The sequence below is a fragment of the Geotrypetes seraphini genome, chromosome 2 (genome assembly GCF_902459505.1).
Source record: "Geotrypetes seraphini chromosome 2, aGeoSer1.1, whole genome shotgun sequence".
Taxonomy (NCBI): domain Eukaryota; kingdom Metazoa; phylum Chordata; class Amphibia; order Gymnophiona; family Dermophiidae; genus Geotrypetes; species Geotrypetes seraphini.
The window spans coordinates 64188815-64208139 of record NC_047085.1 but is presented as its reverse complement, the minus strand read 5'-3'; the positions used below and the strand labels follow the sequence as shown (position 1 = coordinate 64208139).

The following is a 19325-nucleotide window of genomic DNA, read 5'->3' as shown; positions in this document are numbered from 1 at the left end:
ATTTTGCTGTTTTTAAGCCAGCAATATGGAAAGGTTGGCTAAAAATCATTACTGAGACTAACTGGAGAAAACTATATCCTACTCTGTTACAAGTCGTAACTGAAATACATGAGCTTTAAAGGGAATTTGAGAACAGATGTAAAAGTCCTGGAGATTATTTATGATGGCACCCTCATTATAGTCGGAAATGAACAAGCTATAATAAGTGGAAAAAGTTAATGAACAGGAAAATTAAACTTGATCTTTATACCTTATCAGGCCACCACTGCAAGTCTTCTCCCAACAACACTGGGCTTTGAATCGGTATATTCTTCTTATCCAAATTTGATTCGCCCTCCTTACTTGTAGAGCCTCTTTCGTTGTCAAATGAGACTCCATCAAGCCACCTCCGTTCACGTAAACGTAAAACAGATTCACGCTCACGCAACAGCTCCGAGTCTCTCTCTAAGGGAAGAAGGAGAACTGGTATGCAATTGGGTCACACCAGTGGGATAAAAGTAAGCCACTCTCTAGTAAAGACCCTTCAGGATGCAACTAGCAGCAATTATATCTAGTTACAATTTATAAAATTGTGTCTATAAAAGCATATGGCATGCAACATTCTAAAATTTCAACCCTTTCAAGCATAGTTATTCATATGATTAAAATGCCTGAAAATTCTAAGTCTCTCATACAGACTAGAAATAAAATTTCTACATGTGAATAAATTTTGATTTGTGTACTAAAATATAAACAGAAAACCCAATTCAGGTCTGAACATGGATGAAAACATCCAAGTTTAATTAAGAATAATTTATTTAGGATATGTCTTGTATCCAATATAGTGGTTCATCTAATAAACTAGCCTGCATCTTAAAGTAGGTCCAAGCAATTCAAAAGAGTTTTTATTAGAGAGGTCTACTGAAACATTACATGCGAAAATACTTAACTTGAAAAGGTTACAACAAAAACAGAACATTGTGCACACTTGATAATCCAACCCCTTTATGTAAAGGACTGTAATTAAGATCCATAAATTTTGTTTTTGAGCTCACACAAAATCCTTCCAAGCGCCGGATGCGATTATTTAAAACGGTCCTCAATAGGAAAAAGTTCCTTACCAAAAAATGCTTCCCTCCAATTGGCCTACAAACTCTAAAGCCAGAATTCTGCAGTCCCTCATCCAGATATATTACAAAATAGGGCAATCAAAACTAATATTCCAAGAGACAACTATGCATGGGAAGTAGGAATTAGAAATGCTCGAAGTAACAGCTTACATAGAATAACCTTAGGGAAGGAAAAAAGGAGGAATTTAGGAGTTATGAAAGATAAACAAGTACATAATGCATTTAACTCTTAGTTTTTTTTAATATCAGACAAACAAGTAACACATCAAAATTAATTTATTATTAGTCTATTTAAATCAAATGGGCATTTTACTCCAAAGAATAAAAACCAGCATTTGACTACTTGGCAATTTCTTGCCTCTTGCCATATTCAATTCAGAACCATCACATTACCTTTTATTTTAGAAAACAGACATTCTATGAAGAATCACTTTGAATTCTCTCACATAAACTCAGCAGTTAGAATACCAAATAGTATAAAATATACTTATACTAGATGAGCTATCATGGCAGAGGTTGGATTAACAGTTTATAAACACTCTAAAGCCTTGGTCTCCATTCCCAGTTCTCAAAGGCTACCAATAGTATAGGTTTTTAGGATATCTCTAATTAAAATACATAACAGAGATGTACATACAATGAGATTAGCAAGGAGTGCAGAATTACTTCATGCATATTTCTTAGGAATACCCTGAAAATTTGGCCTGTTGACAGCCGCTGAGGACTGGGAATGAAATCACAGCTGTAAAGCATTACTATCTAAGCTTTTATCAAGCTACTAGAGAAATTAGGAAACAAATTTATAGTATCATTAAACATTCTGAAGTTTAAATGCAGTCATGTCATGTACAAAAGATAAGGCATTCTTTGTTAAACTATGTTTCAATGATTCCTTAAGTGAACAAAAGCAGATAAATCTCTCCATGGTATAAAGTTACTCGATAGTCTTCTTCAAACTTTAATGGACAATTATTATTTCTATATTGATTTTAACAGATTTAAACTAAATGAAAAGTAAATATGACAAGTGCAAAAATAGGACACCTTTCCAGTTGATTTTTTACTACATACTTGTTAAAGTTGGTAATAAAGTCCTAAAGGTTAAGTGATTCACTAAGAATTCAGTAAGATGAAGATAAAACAATTGAAGCTGGAACAAATACTGTACTGTCGTCCCTTCTAACCTCTCAGTTTAAGATTATTGTTCTCTCCAGGTACAACACATCTCCACTCACTAGTGTATACACTTAATATAAACCAAGATTTTTTGGTCAAAATAAGACATCAAAAACAGAATCTTGGTTTATATTTGAGACTTACTTCCCTCCCACCCTCATGGTGACCAGCATTCCATCCACTCCCTTCCTCCCTGTGATATCACTCCTCCACAGCCACCCAATAGCTTGTTCACCACTCTGAACAGATCATACAAGATATCAGCCATATAATCCACGCTAAAAACCAAAAAGGAAAGATCCTGAAGCACTATAGTATCATGATCATGGCAAAGCTTGAGAGGCAGGCTCTAGCAACAAAAGATGTCATTTTAGGCCAAAATCAATCCTACAGTTCTGCACATCTTTTAGCACAACCCCTCCATCACCAGAGAGCGAAGTACGCTTGGTGACCTGCACCACCAATGAGCCCACCTTTGGGGACACAAAATGTTGGTTAAACGCCCCTACCATCAGGTAGAGCTTGGACATAGCCTGCGCCACTCTTAGGGAACCTTCCGGCTTCTCCCAGTAATCCATGAACATTTTGGCGACATCTAGAAGATCAGACAAAGGTGAAGACTGTGGGTTTGTGCTACTCATGAGCAAGCATTCTGCTGCCACAGCCACAGACTGCCAAACCTCCAATTTCAACTCCTGGAGAAATTTGGAAATTAATCCAATCAAGGCAGAGGGCTTCTCCTCACCGTGGTGTCCTCTCCCAAATCTGAAGCATCCCCCAGATCCAGATCTTAAAAATCCATGATTGGAGCTACATCATTATCAGGATCATCCGTGTCATCCATCGACGGATCGTCCCTCACCCTCCTGGGAACTCTGAAGACTCGTGTCCACAGAGGTAGGGACCCCTGATGCCAACAAGTCCACCATAGGAAGCGGGTTTGGTGCCTTTTCTTGGCTAGATAAGCCTGAAAGAGCATGTTAAAAAAACTCCGGGTGGGGGGGAGGGGAAATCCTCATCTAGAGGAACAGCAGTCTCATGAGAACACTTCTCAGTGCTTTTGAGGTTTTAAGCGCTTTTGATGAGGAATCGTGGCTGTGCTTCACAGAGGACACAAAAGCATCATCCCCAGGGCCCACTTTTGACTTTTTCAACTGGCCACGTAAGGACTGACCCCCTAAAGGGGCCATTGGCGCTAAGGCCGATGCCATTTCGCCCCCACACACACCATGTCATGGAACACAGCTGCTTGCCAGTGAGCCATCTGCACCAAATGTGGCATGAATCTGAAGTATTCTGCCCTGAGGAGTCCATTTGAAGTGTTTTATTGCAAAAACAAAGCTTGCAGAGACAGAAAACTTTAAATTCAAATCAGGAAAATCCAAGATGGCAGCCACAAGAGCAATGTTACTAACAAAATAGCCCGGGGAAACTTCTAAAACCCCCAAAATATGGCAATTTTAGGATTTTAGGGCTGGGGAGGACCTAGGGCTAACACCCAAATTGCCCAAAATCTTGATTTAAAGACCCCCCTAAAATCGTTGTCACAAGCTGTCAGTCTCTTACTCACGGGGCCATACCATGGAAGCTGCCGAAACGAAGCTGAAACAGCTTCTGCCTCAAGAAGCCTTGGAATCTGGACTGCAGGTCTGACTGCCCCTCCAGCCCGATACCTCTGCCGGAGACCTCCACTGCATCCGAGACATGTCTCGCATACGACATGGTGGAGGAACGTAATCAGTCCCAGTCCTGGACACACATCCACAGAGCCATGCAGCCTGTGCTCAAACCCACTAGTGGAGTTGGGGTGAGCAAAGCTCCCAAGGGAATGGTCCCTGAGCCCCAAACTGATAGTGCAGGCTGTCCAGGTGAGAGCACTGCCAAGCAGCCACCTCCTGTAAGCAGACTTTACCCACAAAGTCTGCAATCTTCCGCAGCCAAAGCTGTCCCCATAGGGAACCTCTGCAGCATAAAGCCGCATAAAGACTGAATAGAAGGAAAGATCAACATGAACAGAAATGACTAGCTCCAGTCTCGCTTATAGGAAAAGCAACTGGAAGTCAGAGGGCAGTTCTGAGGTAAGAGGGGAGGGTCAGAAAAATATGTAAATGAAGTTTCTTACAAGCAAGTCTCACGACATGAGATGCATAACCCACTTGTCCAGGAATAGAATAGGATTGTACAAGAACTACTGTTCCCATGTGATGTGCTATTCAGCAGATCACCCAGCCTATCATGGCCAAGTAGAAAACACGTACAAGTAGCCCAGTCTGGCCATGGTTGAATAAGTGTGTCTAGCTCTGAACTTCAGGGTTCATATCTTCAGTGAGGAACTGATTTGCCCTTTCGTTCTTTTCAGTCGCCATGTGGTCAAACATTGGATTACCCCATCTTCTAAAATTCTCCACAGCTGCTGCTACCACCTTTTCTCCTTCCACTCAGGACGATGCTCTAATGAGCAAATCAGTCCAATATGGTTGCAGCCACTATAACCATAACCTTGGTGAAAGTTTGGGGCATTGCTGCCAGGCCAAACAGAAGCACTGAGAATTGATAGTGATTCTCCAATACATGGAATTTGAGAACTTTCTGTGTTCTGGGAAGATGGGGATGTAAAGGTAAGCTTCCATCAAATCTAGGGCAGCCAGAAGCTCTCCTGGTTCCACCGCTGTGATGATGGACTGAATGGTTTCCATCTGGAACCAAGGAACTCTCAGGGCTGTGTTGACATGTTTGATATCCAGGATGGGCCTCCACTCCTCTGAGCCTTTCTTGGGCCTGACAAATTATATGGAGTATTTTCCAGAGCCTGAGTCTTCTGGAGGGACTGGTTCTATGGCTTGAATATCTGGCACACTTCATAATGCTGCCCGGACTCTTTTTCTGGCCAATCTGCTGGCAAATCCATGAACCTGTCGGTGAGAGGGTGTTCAAACCTTTTCTTGTAACCCTCTCTGATAATCAGCAGAACCCAGCGGTCGAACAATATCTGTTCCCAAGCCTCTAGATTATCTGAAGCTGATCTTCAATCTTCAGAGCAGTGGCTTGAGGTGCTGGCATCATTGTAGTTTTTTTGGCAAGCACTGTGGAGTAGGTATTGGACCCTTAGTTCCACTGGTTCCAAGAAAATTTCTATCTGAAACCTTGCAAGGCTCGCTGGATAGAGGCTCCTGTGAGAGTTCCGGGCTCTATGAAAGAACCCCCCAGCTCTGGCCTAGCAGCTCAGGGTCTGTTCTCTGGTAAAGATCGTGGTCGTTGATCTTGCACACTGACTGTAAGATCTAGGCCCTTGCCAAACAGCATCTGCCCCGTCAAAACGAGCCTGCTCAGCGTTGCTTCAGTGGTTGAATCACCCCCTCCATTACCTGATCCAAAGCATACAATGGACAGAGATTGAAAATGATGAGACTATCTCCATGATTGATTAAATCACAGAGCAAATCCGCCAACACCAGCTCAGGCAGGGGATCAGAGTCCATCAGGCTCTGATTTCATAGCCTAGGACAGGCGCTCTTCCAACGAAGGCAGCCTTAGCCCCTAAGACTAGAGCCTCACACTGCCTCCTGGGGACCATATCCACTCTGTAGTCCTGCAGATCCCTCATTTAGTAGGAAACTGTGTTTAGTCCAAACAAGTTGGGGCATCCTGTATCCAAGAGAACAATTTCAAATTGGCTGGTGACTTGCATCTCTTTCTGCTATGCTCAGACTGGACTGGCACTGGAGAGTCTTGTCACAGCCCACAAAGTTAGAGCTATGGCAGCTTCTGTAGCTTTCCTTAGATCTACACCTATTGAGGAAATCTGTAAAGCTGCCACCTGTCCTCAGTTCATACATTCACTTCTAACTACTGTCTAGAACAGGGGTATCCAACCTTTTGGCTTCCCTGGGCCACATTGGCCGAAAAAAATGTTTCTGGGGCCACACAAACGCTGCAGCAAGACAGAGGAGGGAGCCGGCAAGACGATGAACACCCGGGAGCAGCAGAGGAAAACACTGCATCGCCCTGGACCGGGGCCACACAAAATATTTCATGGGGCTGCATGCACCCCTGGTCTGGAGACTTTCTCCAGATGGGATGGACACTTTGGTCAATCTGTATTGCAACATTTATTTTCTTAGGCCAACACTCCCGCCAACCCATCTCTGTTAGCTTGCAGGTCACCAATTCGTGAGAATAGGCTGCCTGCTTGTCCTGGGATAAAGCACAGTTACTTACCGTAACAGGTGTTATCCAGGGACAGCAGGCAGAAATTCTCACATCCCACCCTACCTCCCCAGGTTGGCTTCTTAGCTGGCTTATCTTAACTGAGGGACCGCGCGCCCTGCGTCGGGCGCGAAGGCACTCGCGCATGCGTGGTTCGGGCTATAGCGAACTTTCTAAAGATTTAAAGTGGTGATGCACTTTTAAAGTGATCCGTAACGGGGCTCTGTCGGTCTGACCCAGCAGCGGCAATTCTTATGTTCTTAAATGTTATTCGCAAATTTTCAATATTCATGGGCCAGCTCTGCCCCTAACCCCCGCGAATATTGAGGGAGAAGTGTATTATAAAGAACAAAATGACAGAACATATACGCAAGCATGAATTAATGACAGAAAGCCAACATGGATTTAGTCAAGGGAAATCTTGCCTCACCAATCTACTGCATTTCTTTGAGGGGTGACTGAACATGTGGATAAAGGTGAGCTGGTTGATATTACACAGTAACATAGTAAATGACACCAGATAAAGACCTGAATGGTCCATCTAGTTTGCCCAATAGGTACATACATTAAAAATCCATGATTAAGTTCAATTGCATTTGTTCATTGATATTTCTAGGTTATAGACCATAGAGGTTTAGGTTCCAACTACTGGCATTGCCGTTGAAACTCATGCCAACTTATCTAGACCATCTCAAATTACTGGATTTCCTAAAGTAGCCCTTCCCAGTCCTTGCTAAGCCGAATAGCCATATACAGGACACAAACCGTTCAATTCTGCCCAGTACCAGCTTTAGTTCTTCCAATTTTATCCTTCATTTTCTGATTGGAGATCCTCTGTGTTTGTCCCAAGCTCTTTTGAATTCTGTCACTGTTTTCTTCTCCACCACCTCCCTGAGGACGGCATGCCCAGCATCCACACCCTCTCCATGAAAAATAATTTCCTAATAGTCCTCCTAAGTCTATCACTCTGCAACCTCAATTTATGTCCTTTAGTTTTACCATTTTCTTTTCTCCAGAAAAGATTTGGTTCTATATTAATACCATTTAAGTATTTAAACATCTGTATCATATCACCCCTGTCCCTCCTGTCCTCTAGAGCAGTGGTTCCCAACCCTGTCCTGGAGGACCACCAGGCCAATTGGGTTTTCAGGCTAGCCCTAATGAATATGCATGAGAGAGATTTGCATATAATGGAAGTGAGAGGCATGCAAATCTGCTCCATGCATATTCATTAGGGCTAGCCTGAAAACCCGATTGGCCTGGTGGTCCTCCAGGACAGGGTTGGGAACCACTGCTCTAGAGTACACATATTCAGATCTTCCTGTTTCTCCTTGTACGTCTTTTGGCTCAAACCTCCTACCATCTTTGTTGCCTTTCACTGGACTGCTTCAAGTCCTCTTATATCCTTCGCCAGACACGGTCTCCAAAATTAAAAACAATACTCCAAGTGGGGCCTCCAATGACCCTTTCAGGGGCATCAACACCTCCTTTTCTCTACTGGTTATGCATCTCTCTCTATACAGCCTAGCATCCTTCTGGCTACATTTAGTTGTTCCACTGTTTCTGCACCTTCCGATCCTCAGACACTATCATAGAAACATGATGGCAGATAAAGGCCAAATGGCCCATCCAATCTGCCCATCTGCAGTAACCATTATCTCTTCCTTTTTCTAAGATATCCCACATGCCTATCCCACGCTCTTAATTTTCCATTTATTACCCCATTCTCCTATGTACCTAAAGCCTTCTTGATGACACCAGGCTTTGAGCAACCCATTGAAGTTCTCTGTATTTTGTACTTTTTCCTCTCCCTTTCCATAAGTAAGCAATACTTCCGGAAAAGCTACAGTCTTTACAAAAGGTTTTAACACCCACTACAAGTCAGTAACTTTGCTTTATCCATAAGGATTTACAGATACATTCCATTTTTTAAACTTTGTACCATGTAAAAGTTGTGTCAATTTTTATTTGCTAAAGGAGTCTTTGAAACATACAAATGGATCAGGGGTACCTAAAATTTTGAATCTTGTATTTTTCTAAAAGTCAAGTACTCTGTGGATTATTACTTTAAGAAGTTTTAATTGAGAATTGTCACTCTACATCTAGATACATGTCCTATCAAGAATTCACTAGCCGAGTACCTGGTTCCAAAAATGTTAACAAAAACAATAACTGAGAAACAAGACAATAGTTTTCAGAATGCTGCATGTCATCATAACATGCTGTACTGCCATTGATATTTGCTGAAAATATTAATGATCAGAAAAGTTTGGTATTAGTAAAAATATTTATTAGAATTTCAAACTTACCTGTGAAAATTTAGACAATACAATAAACTAGTGCAATATATAGTCACCATTACTACCAAGCATACCACTGTTAAACTGCTACATTGTACTTAGAAAATGAACATTTTTCAGTACAATAAAATACTTACTACAAGATAAAAGATGCAGAATTACCTCGAGATGAGCCTATCCTGGACAGTGATGAGCGACGGAAGGAGGGATAACCAAAATAGCTAATATCTTCTGAAAACATTGCATCAGCATCAATAATGACACTTGGGTGAGCAGAATGAATGTCAGCATCCAGCAGAGACATAAGGTCCTCTATAAATGTAAGGATCATAAGTAACCGACCAAAACTCCATCAGAACACAATCATTATATGGCAATTACTGAAAGAATTCTTTTCCCAGAAATGTTAGGAGGTAAAGCCTGCTATAATTTGGTGGAATAACAAAAGACATCTCCTGCTTCTTAGAAGAGCAATATTAGCTGGCAAAAAATGTTGAGGACTAAGATTTAATAAAGGCTTCATTTCGACCTCTGACTAGTAGCAAGATGTCTGGATTCACTCAGCAGTGCTGAGAAATGGGGATTAATAAATAAAGACAACAGGGAACTTGCAGAAATTATGCCGTTAGATCTATCAATTTAACCACAATATCTTAGACATTTTATTTATTCTGTTTAATAGTGCAATGTAAACTTGTTTCTTTCTGAAGACCAGATTCAAAATGAACGGCTATTTTGTTTGATAATTTTCTAAACCAGTCACAAAGAATTTTATGGGAGGATTAGGTTTTTACCTCGATAATCTTCTTTCTAGTAGAAAGGCATACGAGTCTTGAATCAGTGGGTTATTCATCTCTAATCACGAGTTGCGTAGAAGGCATTATCTATTTTTTTTTGTCTCCTCCTCTATCTCTGCTCTGTACACGTGACCACACTTTATTCCAAAGCAGTTGAAATCCACTAAAATAGGGAAAAAGAAAGAGGAGGGGCAAAAGTAACTCCTCGACAAAACCAAGTCTGCTCTGCCAGCAATCAAAAAACAGTTAAACGAAACAAAAAGATGGAACCCAATAATCCACCTACCTAAGTACAACCAGCACTAACACAATTTGTGACTTTTGTAATCTCCTATGTGATAACATACTTAAGAATTTTTTTGTTTTTTACAGCTAGAGAGAGATCTAAAACTTCCTACACTAGAAATATCTCCAGACACGAGACCTTCTGGTTCTTCAGCACTAAAAAATGACATGGGGACAAATTTTTCCCTGTCCTCGCAGGAACTCCAATTTCCACATCCTGTCTCCATGAGTTTTGTCGCTATCCCTGTCCCATTCCTGTAAAGCTCTGCCTTAAATGAACACGCCTCAAACACTTACGATTTTGAAGTGTTTGAGGCTTGTGCAGATGAGAACAGAGCTTACAGGAATAAATCAGGGATAGGAAAAGAACTTGCCAGGACGGGGCAGGAAAATGAGTTCCCGCGGGGGGCAGGGAAAAATTTGTCCTTGTGTCGTCCTCTATTCAGCACTTCTTTAGACCTGTTTGGCAGAAGAAGGTCAAGCATCCAGAAATACATACTTCTGAGACAGAATGAAGGCTAAATCTAAATCTGACAGGACAGGTCTTCCATATTCATATGCCTTTCTACTAGAAAGAAGATTATTGAGGTAAGAACCTTATCTTCCTTCTAGTGCAAAGGGCATATGAATCTTGAACCAGTAGATGTACCAAAGTAATCCCATGAGTCTAGGGTGGGGCAAAAAAGCCTGCTGCTAGCACCAAGGACCCATAAAGTGGCATCCAGTCATGCCACCATATCTATCCTATAGAATTTCATGAAATTATACAGGATAGACCACATAGCCACCCTTAAAATCTCTTTAGGTGGACCTGCCCAGGACGGCGCCCATAAAGAAGCCACACTCCTCATAGAGTGCACTCTCAAAGAGATTGGTGGTTGCTTACCACACCCAATATATGCTGAAGAAATAGCCAAATGAAGCCATCTTGAAATAGAAGCCTTGGAAGCCAGCTTCCCCAGGCAGCTAGGACTCGTTATTACAAAAAGATGATCTGCGAGATGAAAATCTTTTGCCACTTCAAGGTTAACGAAGAACAACTCTTCTAGCATCCAGTAACACCAAACTTTGTCCATTTTCTCTGCATGACATAGCCTGCAGCTCCGAGACCCTTCTCGCTGAAGTGATTGCTACAGAAAACCAATCTTAGCACGCCTTTTGCAAAGTCTCACAAGGAGCCTTGCTGAGAAAATGCAAAACAATATTAAGGCTTCAGGTTGGGAACAGCCATCACACAGGAGAATGAAGCCACATCGCTCCCTTCAAAAATCTTGCTACATCAGGATAAGAAACCAAAGACACTACCCCATTCGAGCTCTAAAGCAAGAAAAGTCTGCTACCTGTACTTTGAGGGAGCCAACCGCCAGCTCGTCCAGAAGAAATGCTGGGACCACTGACAATGAAGCCTAAAAAAGATCCACATTCTGCATAGCAAACCAGCACTGAAAAGTATCCATGCTTTATGCACAGGCAGCAACAGTCACCATTTTGGGATTTAGATCTTAGGAATGTAGCCAAGACCACCTCAAAGTTGTCCTTAAACGCTATGGCCATGCGCTCAGGTTCCAAGCTGCAAGCCCAAAATACTACGGTTCCCCTAGGGTTACTGTACCCTGTGAGGGAAGAGGTGGATGAAGTGGCAGTTTGAAACATTGGTCCCTCTGCAGACAGACCAGATCCCTGTACCAAGGCCAATGTGGCCAATCTGGAGCAATCAGGATTACCAACCCCAGGTGGGTCACAATTCTTTAAACTACCTGGTCTATCATGGGCCATGGGGGAAACACAAACAGCAGTCCCTTCTCTGGCCAAGGTTGTACTACTAGATCGTCTACACCAGTGCTTCTGGGTTGAATCTTTGGCTGAAAAAACAAGAGACTTTCTTGTTGGCCGCCAACACCATCAGATTGAAATGTCGGCCAATACCAAGGATGCACAATGTTGTTGAAGGCCATCTAGAAAAGAGACCACTCCCCCAGATCCAGAGTCTTCTGGCTGAGATAATCAGTCTGCGTAATGTTCATGCCCGCTACATGTATTGCAGATAGTGCCTGTAGGTGGACTTATGCCCAGCGAAACAACTGGGTTTCTATTCTCAACAGAGTACTCTTGGTGCCACAACATTGTCTGAGAAGACCCTGACCGCCTTTCCTTCCAGAGCGGTCTCCAAGGCCTGCAATGCTGGGCTTGCAGCTCCAATCCTCTGAGTGGGTGACCATCAGCCCTAAACTTAGTGACCCTCACAATGACCCCCCTCTCCCCAGCTGTAAAGACTGGCATCTGTCACCAGAATCATCCAAGAAGACATGCAGAGAGGAAAGCCTTTCAACAGGGACTCTGGCTGGAGCCACCAGCACAGACTGACGCACCCCGCAACATCCAGAGCAGTGACATTTGAAGTGAATATGTCTACAGAGAACAACATGACAATAGCACATTCCGCAGAACTTTTACCCAACATACCACTTATGTGGTTGCTGCCATTAACCCCAGTACCTGGAGGTAGTGCCAAACAGAGGTGGCTAAGATCACCAAAATCTCTCGCTGAAGCTTCAGTCTGCATGGCTCTAGAAGAAAAACACAGCCTTCCACTATATCGAAGTGAATCCTCAGGTACTCCAGAGACTGTGTAGGCTCCAGGTGGCTCTTCTGGAAATTGATGATCCATCTTGCAGGAGTTAAATAATTTGCACCACTATTCTGACTCCGATGACCTTGGAAGACTCTCTGATCAGCCAACTGTCCAGGTATGGATGCACCTGGATCCTGGCCTTGCACAAGTGCGCTGCTGCAGCAGCCATAACCTTGATAAAAGTGTGAGACACTGTTGCCAGACCAAGTGAGAGTGCTGAGAATTGAAAATGTCTGGAATCTCAGGAGTTTCCTGTGAGCCAGAAATATGGGAATATGCAAGTAAGCCTCGTTAAGATCCAGTGAGGCTAGAAATTCCCCTGGTGCCACCAACTCAATGACAAAACAAATGGTCTCCATCTGGAACCGAGGTACTTTTAGCACTGCATTGGCTGACTTCTCAGGACGAATCAGGGGAGAATCAGGAATAAGACCTGCATGAAAATGTAGGCAATGAAAGAGAATCGGGAGATAAGACCTGCATGAAAATGTAGGCGGAAGAAGTCGCAAGCATAAGACCTGGATATATTGTCGGCGAAGACCTCCAAGAACCCCAAATAGTTATATTTCTAAGAGAGACATTGTGCATATGAATTCAAACTTCTAAGCAGTCATTTTACTTTCTGCCAGCAAGAGAAAGATTCACCTTTGCTCAATGGAGGTAAGCCTCAAAGACATACACAGGCAGAAAGATAGATTAAAAAGTGACAAATCTCCAGGCCCAGACAGAATCTACCCTAGGGTTTTGAAGGAACTAAAGGAGGAAATAGCGGAACTACTACAGCAGGTTTGTAACCTATCCCTGAATATAGGCGTGATCCCGGAGGATTGGAAGATAGCAAATGTTACGCCCATCTTCAAAAAAGGATCGAGAGGTGACCCGGGGAACTACAGACCGGTAAGTCTGACTTCGGTTCCGGGGAAGATGGCGGAAGCGCTGATAAAAGACAGCATCGATGAGCATCTAGAAAGAAATAAACTGATGAAAACAAGCCAGCATGGCTTCTGCAAGGGAAGATCGTGCCTAATGAACTTATTGCACTTCTTCGAAGGAATTAACAAACAAATGGACAAAGGGGACCCCCATAGACATTATATACTTAGATTTCCAAAAAGCCTTTGACAAGGTACCCCATGAATGCCTACTACGGAAACTGAAGAACCATGGGGTGAAAGTAGACGTACATAGATGGATCAAAAATTGTTTGGCGGGTAGGAAGCAAAGGGTAGGAGTGAAGGGCCACTACACTGACTGGAGGAGGGTCACGAGTGGTGTTCCGCAGGTGTCGCTGCTCGGACCGCTGCTGTTCAATGTTAATATAAACGATCTAGAAACAGGGACGAAGTGCGAAGTAATAAAATTCGCAGACGACACCAAATTATTTAGTGGAGTTGGGACAAGAGAGGACTGTGAAGATTTACAAAGGGACCTGAACAAACTAGAAGAGTGGACGACGAGATGGCAGATGAAGTTTAATGTAGAGAAATGTAAAGTCTTGCATGTGGGAAACAGAAACTCGAAGTACAGCTACACGATGGGAGGGCTGGTAATGGGTGAAAGCACCCTAGAAAAGGACTTAGAGGTAATAGTGGACAAGACAATGAAGTCGTCGGCACAGTGTGCAGCGGCTTCAAAGAAGGCGAATAGAATGGTAGGTATTACAGCCAGAATGAAAGAGATTATCCTGCCGTTATATCGGGCGATGGTGCGCCCACATCTGGAGTATTGCATCCAATATTGGTCACCGTACCTTAAGAAGGATATGGCGTTACTTGAGAGGGTTCAGAAAAGAGCAACGCGATTGATAAAAGGTATGGAAAACCTTTCATATGCTGAAAGACTAGAGAAACTGGGGCTCTTTTCCCTGGAAAAGCGGAGCCTTAGAGGGGATATTATAGAGACTTACAAGATCATGAAGGGCATAGAGAAAGTGCAGAGGGACAGATTCTTCAAACTTTCGAAAACTACAAGAACGGGGGCATGCGGAAAAATTAAAAGGGGACAGATTCAGAACCAATTCTAGGAAATTCTTCTTCACCCAAAGTGTGGTGGACACCTGTAATGCGCTTCCAGAGGGTGTGATAGGACAGAGCATGATATTGGGGTTCAAAAAAGGATTAGATAATTTCCTGAAGGAAAAAGGGATAGAAGGGTATAGATAGAGGAATACTACACAGGTCCTGGACCTGATGGGCCGCCGCATGAGCGGACTGCTAGGCACGATGGACCTCTGCTCTGACCCAGCAGAGCCAATGCTTATGTTCTTAACTAGCAGTCATATCTCCCAATTGTGACATCACTGTTTTGGGACTTTTCAGAACAGTACAATACATGATTAGAAGTCCTCCTAAGAAGTACTAGTGAAGGACAGTGGAACTTAGGAAGGTGGGGGCTTGTCCTCTGAAGTTATTAGTATTGGGACTGCATTTGTCAGGGAAATATAGAAAGGTCAGTATTGGCCAGGTGACATCACGCTTCAGTATGGCTCCATGATAAGTGTATACACCATATAGCCAATAAAAATTATGAATGTGATGTTATCTGTAACTAGGTGGTACCCTAGGCTACTATAAATATTATGCCAATGGGTATAACAGGGAGGAGGGGAGAAGAAGAGATGGATCCTAGACCAGGAGCTTGCTACTTTGTATGTATATTATCCTTATTTGCTGTATTTTATTGTGATGAGCTGCCTTTCATTTATTACTAATAAATATATTTCATAAAAATGGCATGACTGGCAGCCTGTCGTTGTCACTTCAGATCCACAATTGGCCTCCATCATCTGAGCCTTCAGTCATCTGAGTATGTAGAGTATCTGCCCAAGCCCGACTCCTCATTGGGAATGGATTCTATGGCCTGAATATCCAGAAAACAACAAAAAATTAAATATAAATTCCACACTACAAAATAAAAATTATATCCTAAAGTGGAATTCACAAAATGGAATAAATGACAAAAATGGGGGGGGAAAATTTTTCTCACTGATCCTCCTCCTTAACTATTATGCTGTGCAAATTTAGCAACTTAAAATTTCTTAAATAAGTGCATTAAATATACTTAATATTTTCAAATATCCAGGCCACTTCTCAGTGTCAAAAAAAATAAGATAAGTGGCCTAGATATTTGAAAATATTAATATATTTAACGCATATATATTTAAGTATATTTAATATTTAAGAAATTTTAAGTTGCTAAATTTGCACAGCATAATAGTTAAGGAGGAGGAGGATCAATGATTATAGTATGGTTTCATTCGGCTGAACAGCTGTTTCAGCTGGTCTGTAAGCATTAGAAACCTGTCTGAGGTCATTTCTCCTCTGTTAGATTCAAGTAGAAGAGAGAAAAACTATTGAAATCACCAATGAATGATATGATGTTAAGAGAATTTGTTGGGGCAACTGATTGAGAAGTGTTTCTCTTAACAAAAAAAAAATTCCATTATTTTTTTTAATTTCTTCCATTTTGTGAATTCCACTTTTAGATATAATATGAATATCCAGGAGCCATTGTACTATGGCTCAGACCCTGGTTGGCTTTTCTGGCCATCCAGCTGGAGAAAATCTTGCAGGGGGTGATAGAATTCCAGCTTGAAGTTCTCTTAAATGATATCTAGCACCCTCTCAAATCCTCGCCCAGGTCTCCCAGTAAGTTGACAAACATCCTCCTATCCATGGAGGTTGGCTACTGGCCTGGTGTCATTGTGACTTCTTGGAGGCTGCTTCAGTATGAAAACTTAATGTTGAAGTTCTCCTGGAGCCTCTGAACCTGTCTCAATCCTTGAAACAATCTCTGAGCAGAGGACCCCACTGAGCACTGACAAAAAACCATCACAAACCACAAAAGGCACTATGTGGTCTACTGTCTGGTAAAGATTTAGAATGACAGTCTGTCACACTGGCCATAAGATCATCCAAGCCCTTGCCAAAGAGCATGAGGCCCTTGAAAGGAACTCTGCTCATAGTAGCCTTGGAAGCAAAATCTCCTGCCCACTACTTGCTCCATAGCATACAAGTGGAGACAAAATACCGTATGTACTCAAATATAAACCGGGATTTGGGGAACAAAAAATTGGCCCAAAAATGGGGGTCCTGGTTTATATTTGGGTCAATGCTCCCTCCCAGAATTTTTTTTTTAAGGCCGCCGCCAGGCTCTGCCCCCGCCTCCCACCCTGTCCTAGCTTCATATGGTGCCCCATCTTGGCGATCCACAGTGGAGGTACAGCGGGCAGGAGCAAACTTTCCAAGTTCCTGCCCTGCTGCTAACCGGCTGCCACGAGTTCCTTTAGCCGCTGAGCAACACGAGCAGGAGCGCGATTTGGTGCTGCTGCTCGGTACTGAGAGGCATCCTTACTGGCTCCCACGAATTCTCGTGAGAATCAGAGAGGATCCACTACATAATCCACCTCTGAAATTAGCAACTGGGAGTAGGCATCCTCCTCTGCAGTCACAACCTCACTCAGGTTGTTAAGCAGGTGCATGCAACAAAGGAAGCTACTGTTGCTGCCTTGAGCCCCATAGTCAAGGCCTCAGATTGCCTCCTCAGGACTAAGTCCTTCCTCCGATCTTGCACATCCTTTAAAATTATTCCACCTTCACTAGGGAGAGAAGTATGTTTGGTTACCTGTTCCACTTAGTGAATCCACTTTAGGTGGGACAAACAGCACTTGGAAATCCAGTCAGTTGATACAACTTTGCCATAGTCCTGGCAACCTACCAAGGGCCCTCTGGAGTCTCCCATTGCTCCATTAACATCACTTTAATATCCAGATGAAAAGGAAAATGGTGGTCTGAGACTTAGAACTGTTCATGACAGAACACTGAGAAGATCTGTGGGGGCTCAAGCTTTAAAATTTGTAAGGATTCAGTGATCACCATCAGCAAAACCATTGGATTAAAAAGGTACCAAACTGTCGAGTCTTCCCCCAGTCCAGGGCCATCTTGGACTCCTGACTGGAGGCTCCTGTCTGAGACCCTAAACCCTCCAAAATTGAGGATTCATTTTCAGGGAGTAAAGACATAGAATCTGACTCCCAGTCATTCTCAGACCAGACCTGCTGTTCCAGAATAAGAACATGTAGGGGTGAACCACATTCTGCAAGGGAAAATCCCTGTATGTAACAACTGGCATGACCCTAAACGGCACAGTATGTATACATTCATTCCATTTTTTATACTATCCTCCCAAGGGAGTTTAGAAAGGATTGCATGAATTTATTCAGCTACTCATGCATTTTTTCCTACTGCCCATATAAGCTTCAAACATAAGGTGAACAAAATCAGGAGTGAAACCCTGAACAGGATGCCCTGTGGATACCTAAAAGGAATCCCCTTGTTTCCTCATGGATCCAGACACGTCTGCACATATGCGCTCCATTGTCCAAGGGTTCTGGGGGGGGAATTATTCCCCCAAAACTGAGCTGCATGCATTTCCATCACCCTACAGAGAGGGGGCTAGGTCCATGGCTCCCGCCACACACTCTCCACAAACCCTACAGCATGAGGCACAAGGACACTCTTCCACCAACTATCAAGCACAAATCTGGAATGAATCAGGGGTATAAGTCTTAAGAGTCCATATCTATCAATTTTAATCAAAATCAATGTGTTTGTGAGGCAGATAGATGCTTTTAAAATCAGATCAAGAAATCCAAGATGGCTGCTGTGGTGGTAATTTAGCATAAAAAAATGGCCTGGGAGAGCTAAACAAAAGTTCAAAAACTGTTGGAAAGGGGTATTTGGAAATAGGGGCTCCAAACTCAAGCCCCAACACACACACACATATACACCCTCCCTTGCGATCCTGTGATTGGGAACCTGTTGGCTGAAAGTCAGGCAAACACATATCTGGACTGACCAGGAAAACCAAAATCATTTTCGGCAAGCAGACAGGACCCATTTGAAGGAAAAACCCTGTCTCCGAAATACAGAGGAAAGGGTCACTGCAAGACCAAGCACTCAGTACCGACATCTGACAAGCCCATGTAATGGCAACCATAAAAAAACAGTCTTGAGTATCTCGTCCAAGTGGGGAGCATCTCAAGGTGGCTCAAAAGATGCCTTAGCAAAGCTAAACAATATCCAGTTAAGGTCCCAGAAAAGGAAAAGTTGCCTAACCGGTGGTCGGACACAAAGAGCTCCTTTCAAGAGTTTAGCGACATCGGGATGAGATGTCAAGAAGACCAACGATTTCAGGATCCAAACCAGAATGAAGGCAGGCAAAAATAAGCGAGATCGCAGCTGAATAAGGGTCCACCTGGACCTGTGCACACCAATTGTGGAAGGCCTTCCATGCATGTAGAATAAGCTGACACCGCAGACGACTTTGTAGACTTCTGAAGAGTATCAACAACCAGGCAGAATATAATGTCGCTCTAAGATTGCACACTCAAGAGCCAAGCCGGAAGAGCAAAGTGACTCGGATCCTCCATGGATACTGGATCCTGCGTGAGGAAGTCTGGCGAGAGGCTCAGCTGAAGGCTGCGACCTCTGAACAGGCACAGCAAATCTGCATACCATGGACTGTGAAGCCAATCTAGAGCCACCAGAATGACTCAGCCCGGAAGAGCTGCGATTCTCCGAAGGATACAGCCGACCACCAACATACAGAAGAATCTCCAGAGACCATGGCTGCACCAGTGTCAAGCCCCTCGCTTCCGGGCTCAGATCTTCCCCACTATCACATGGAACGCCTCTGGGGACAGAACTCACTTTCTTGGATCCAGAGGCTATCTGTAGAGGAAGTCTGCTTAAACGTCATCTATTCCTGCCACCTGCGCCACCAACAGCGCTAGGGCAGGATGCTCTGTCTAATGATAAAG

General features: G+C 43.2%; 1 protein-coding gene across 8 annotated transcripts in view; it reads right to left on the bottom strand.

Moving 5' to 3' along the window:
* The window catches only part of UBR5 (ubiquitin protein ligase E3 component n-recognin 5), a 1080924-nt gene that overhangs the window by 857003 nt on the left and 204596 nt on the right, over positions 1–19325 (bottom strand). For 6 of the 8 annotated variants that reach the window (XM_033933084.1, XM_033933089.1, XM_033933086.1 and 3 more), the window contains 2 exons: positions 8954–9103; positions 251–462 (listed from right to left, as the gene is read on the bottom strand). In XM_033933084.1, the coding sequence (XP_033788975.1) occupies positions 251–462; positions 8954–9103 (362 nt within the window). The remainder of the gene's footprint in view (positions 1–250; positions 463–8953; positions 9104–19325) is intronic. The other 2 variants (XM_033933088.1, XM_033933092.1) reach the window with 1 other exon arrangement.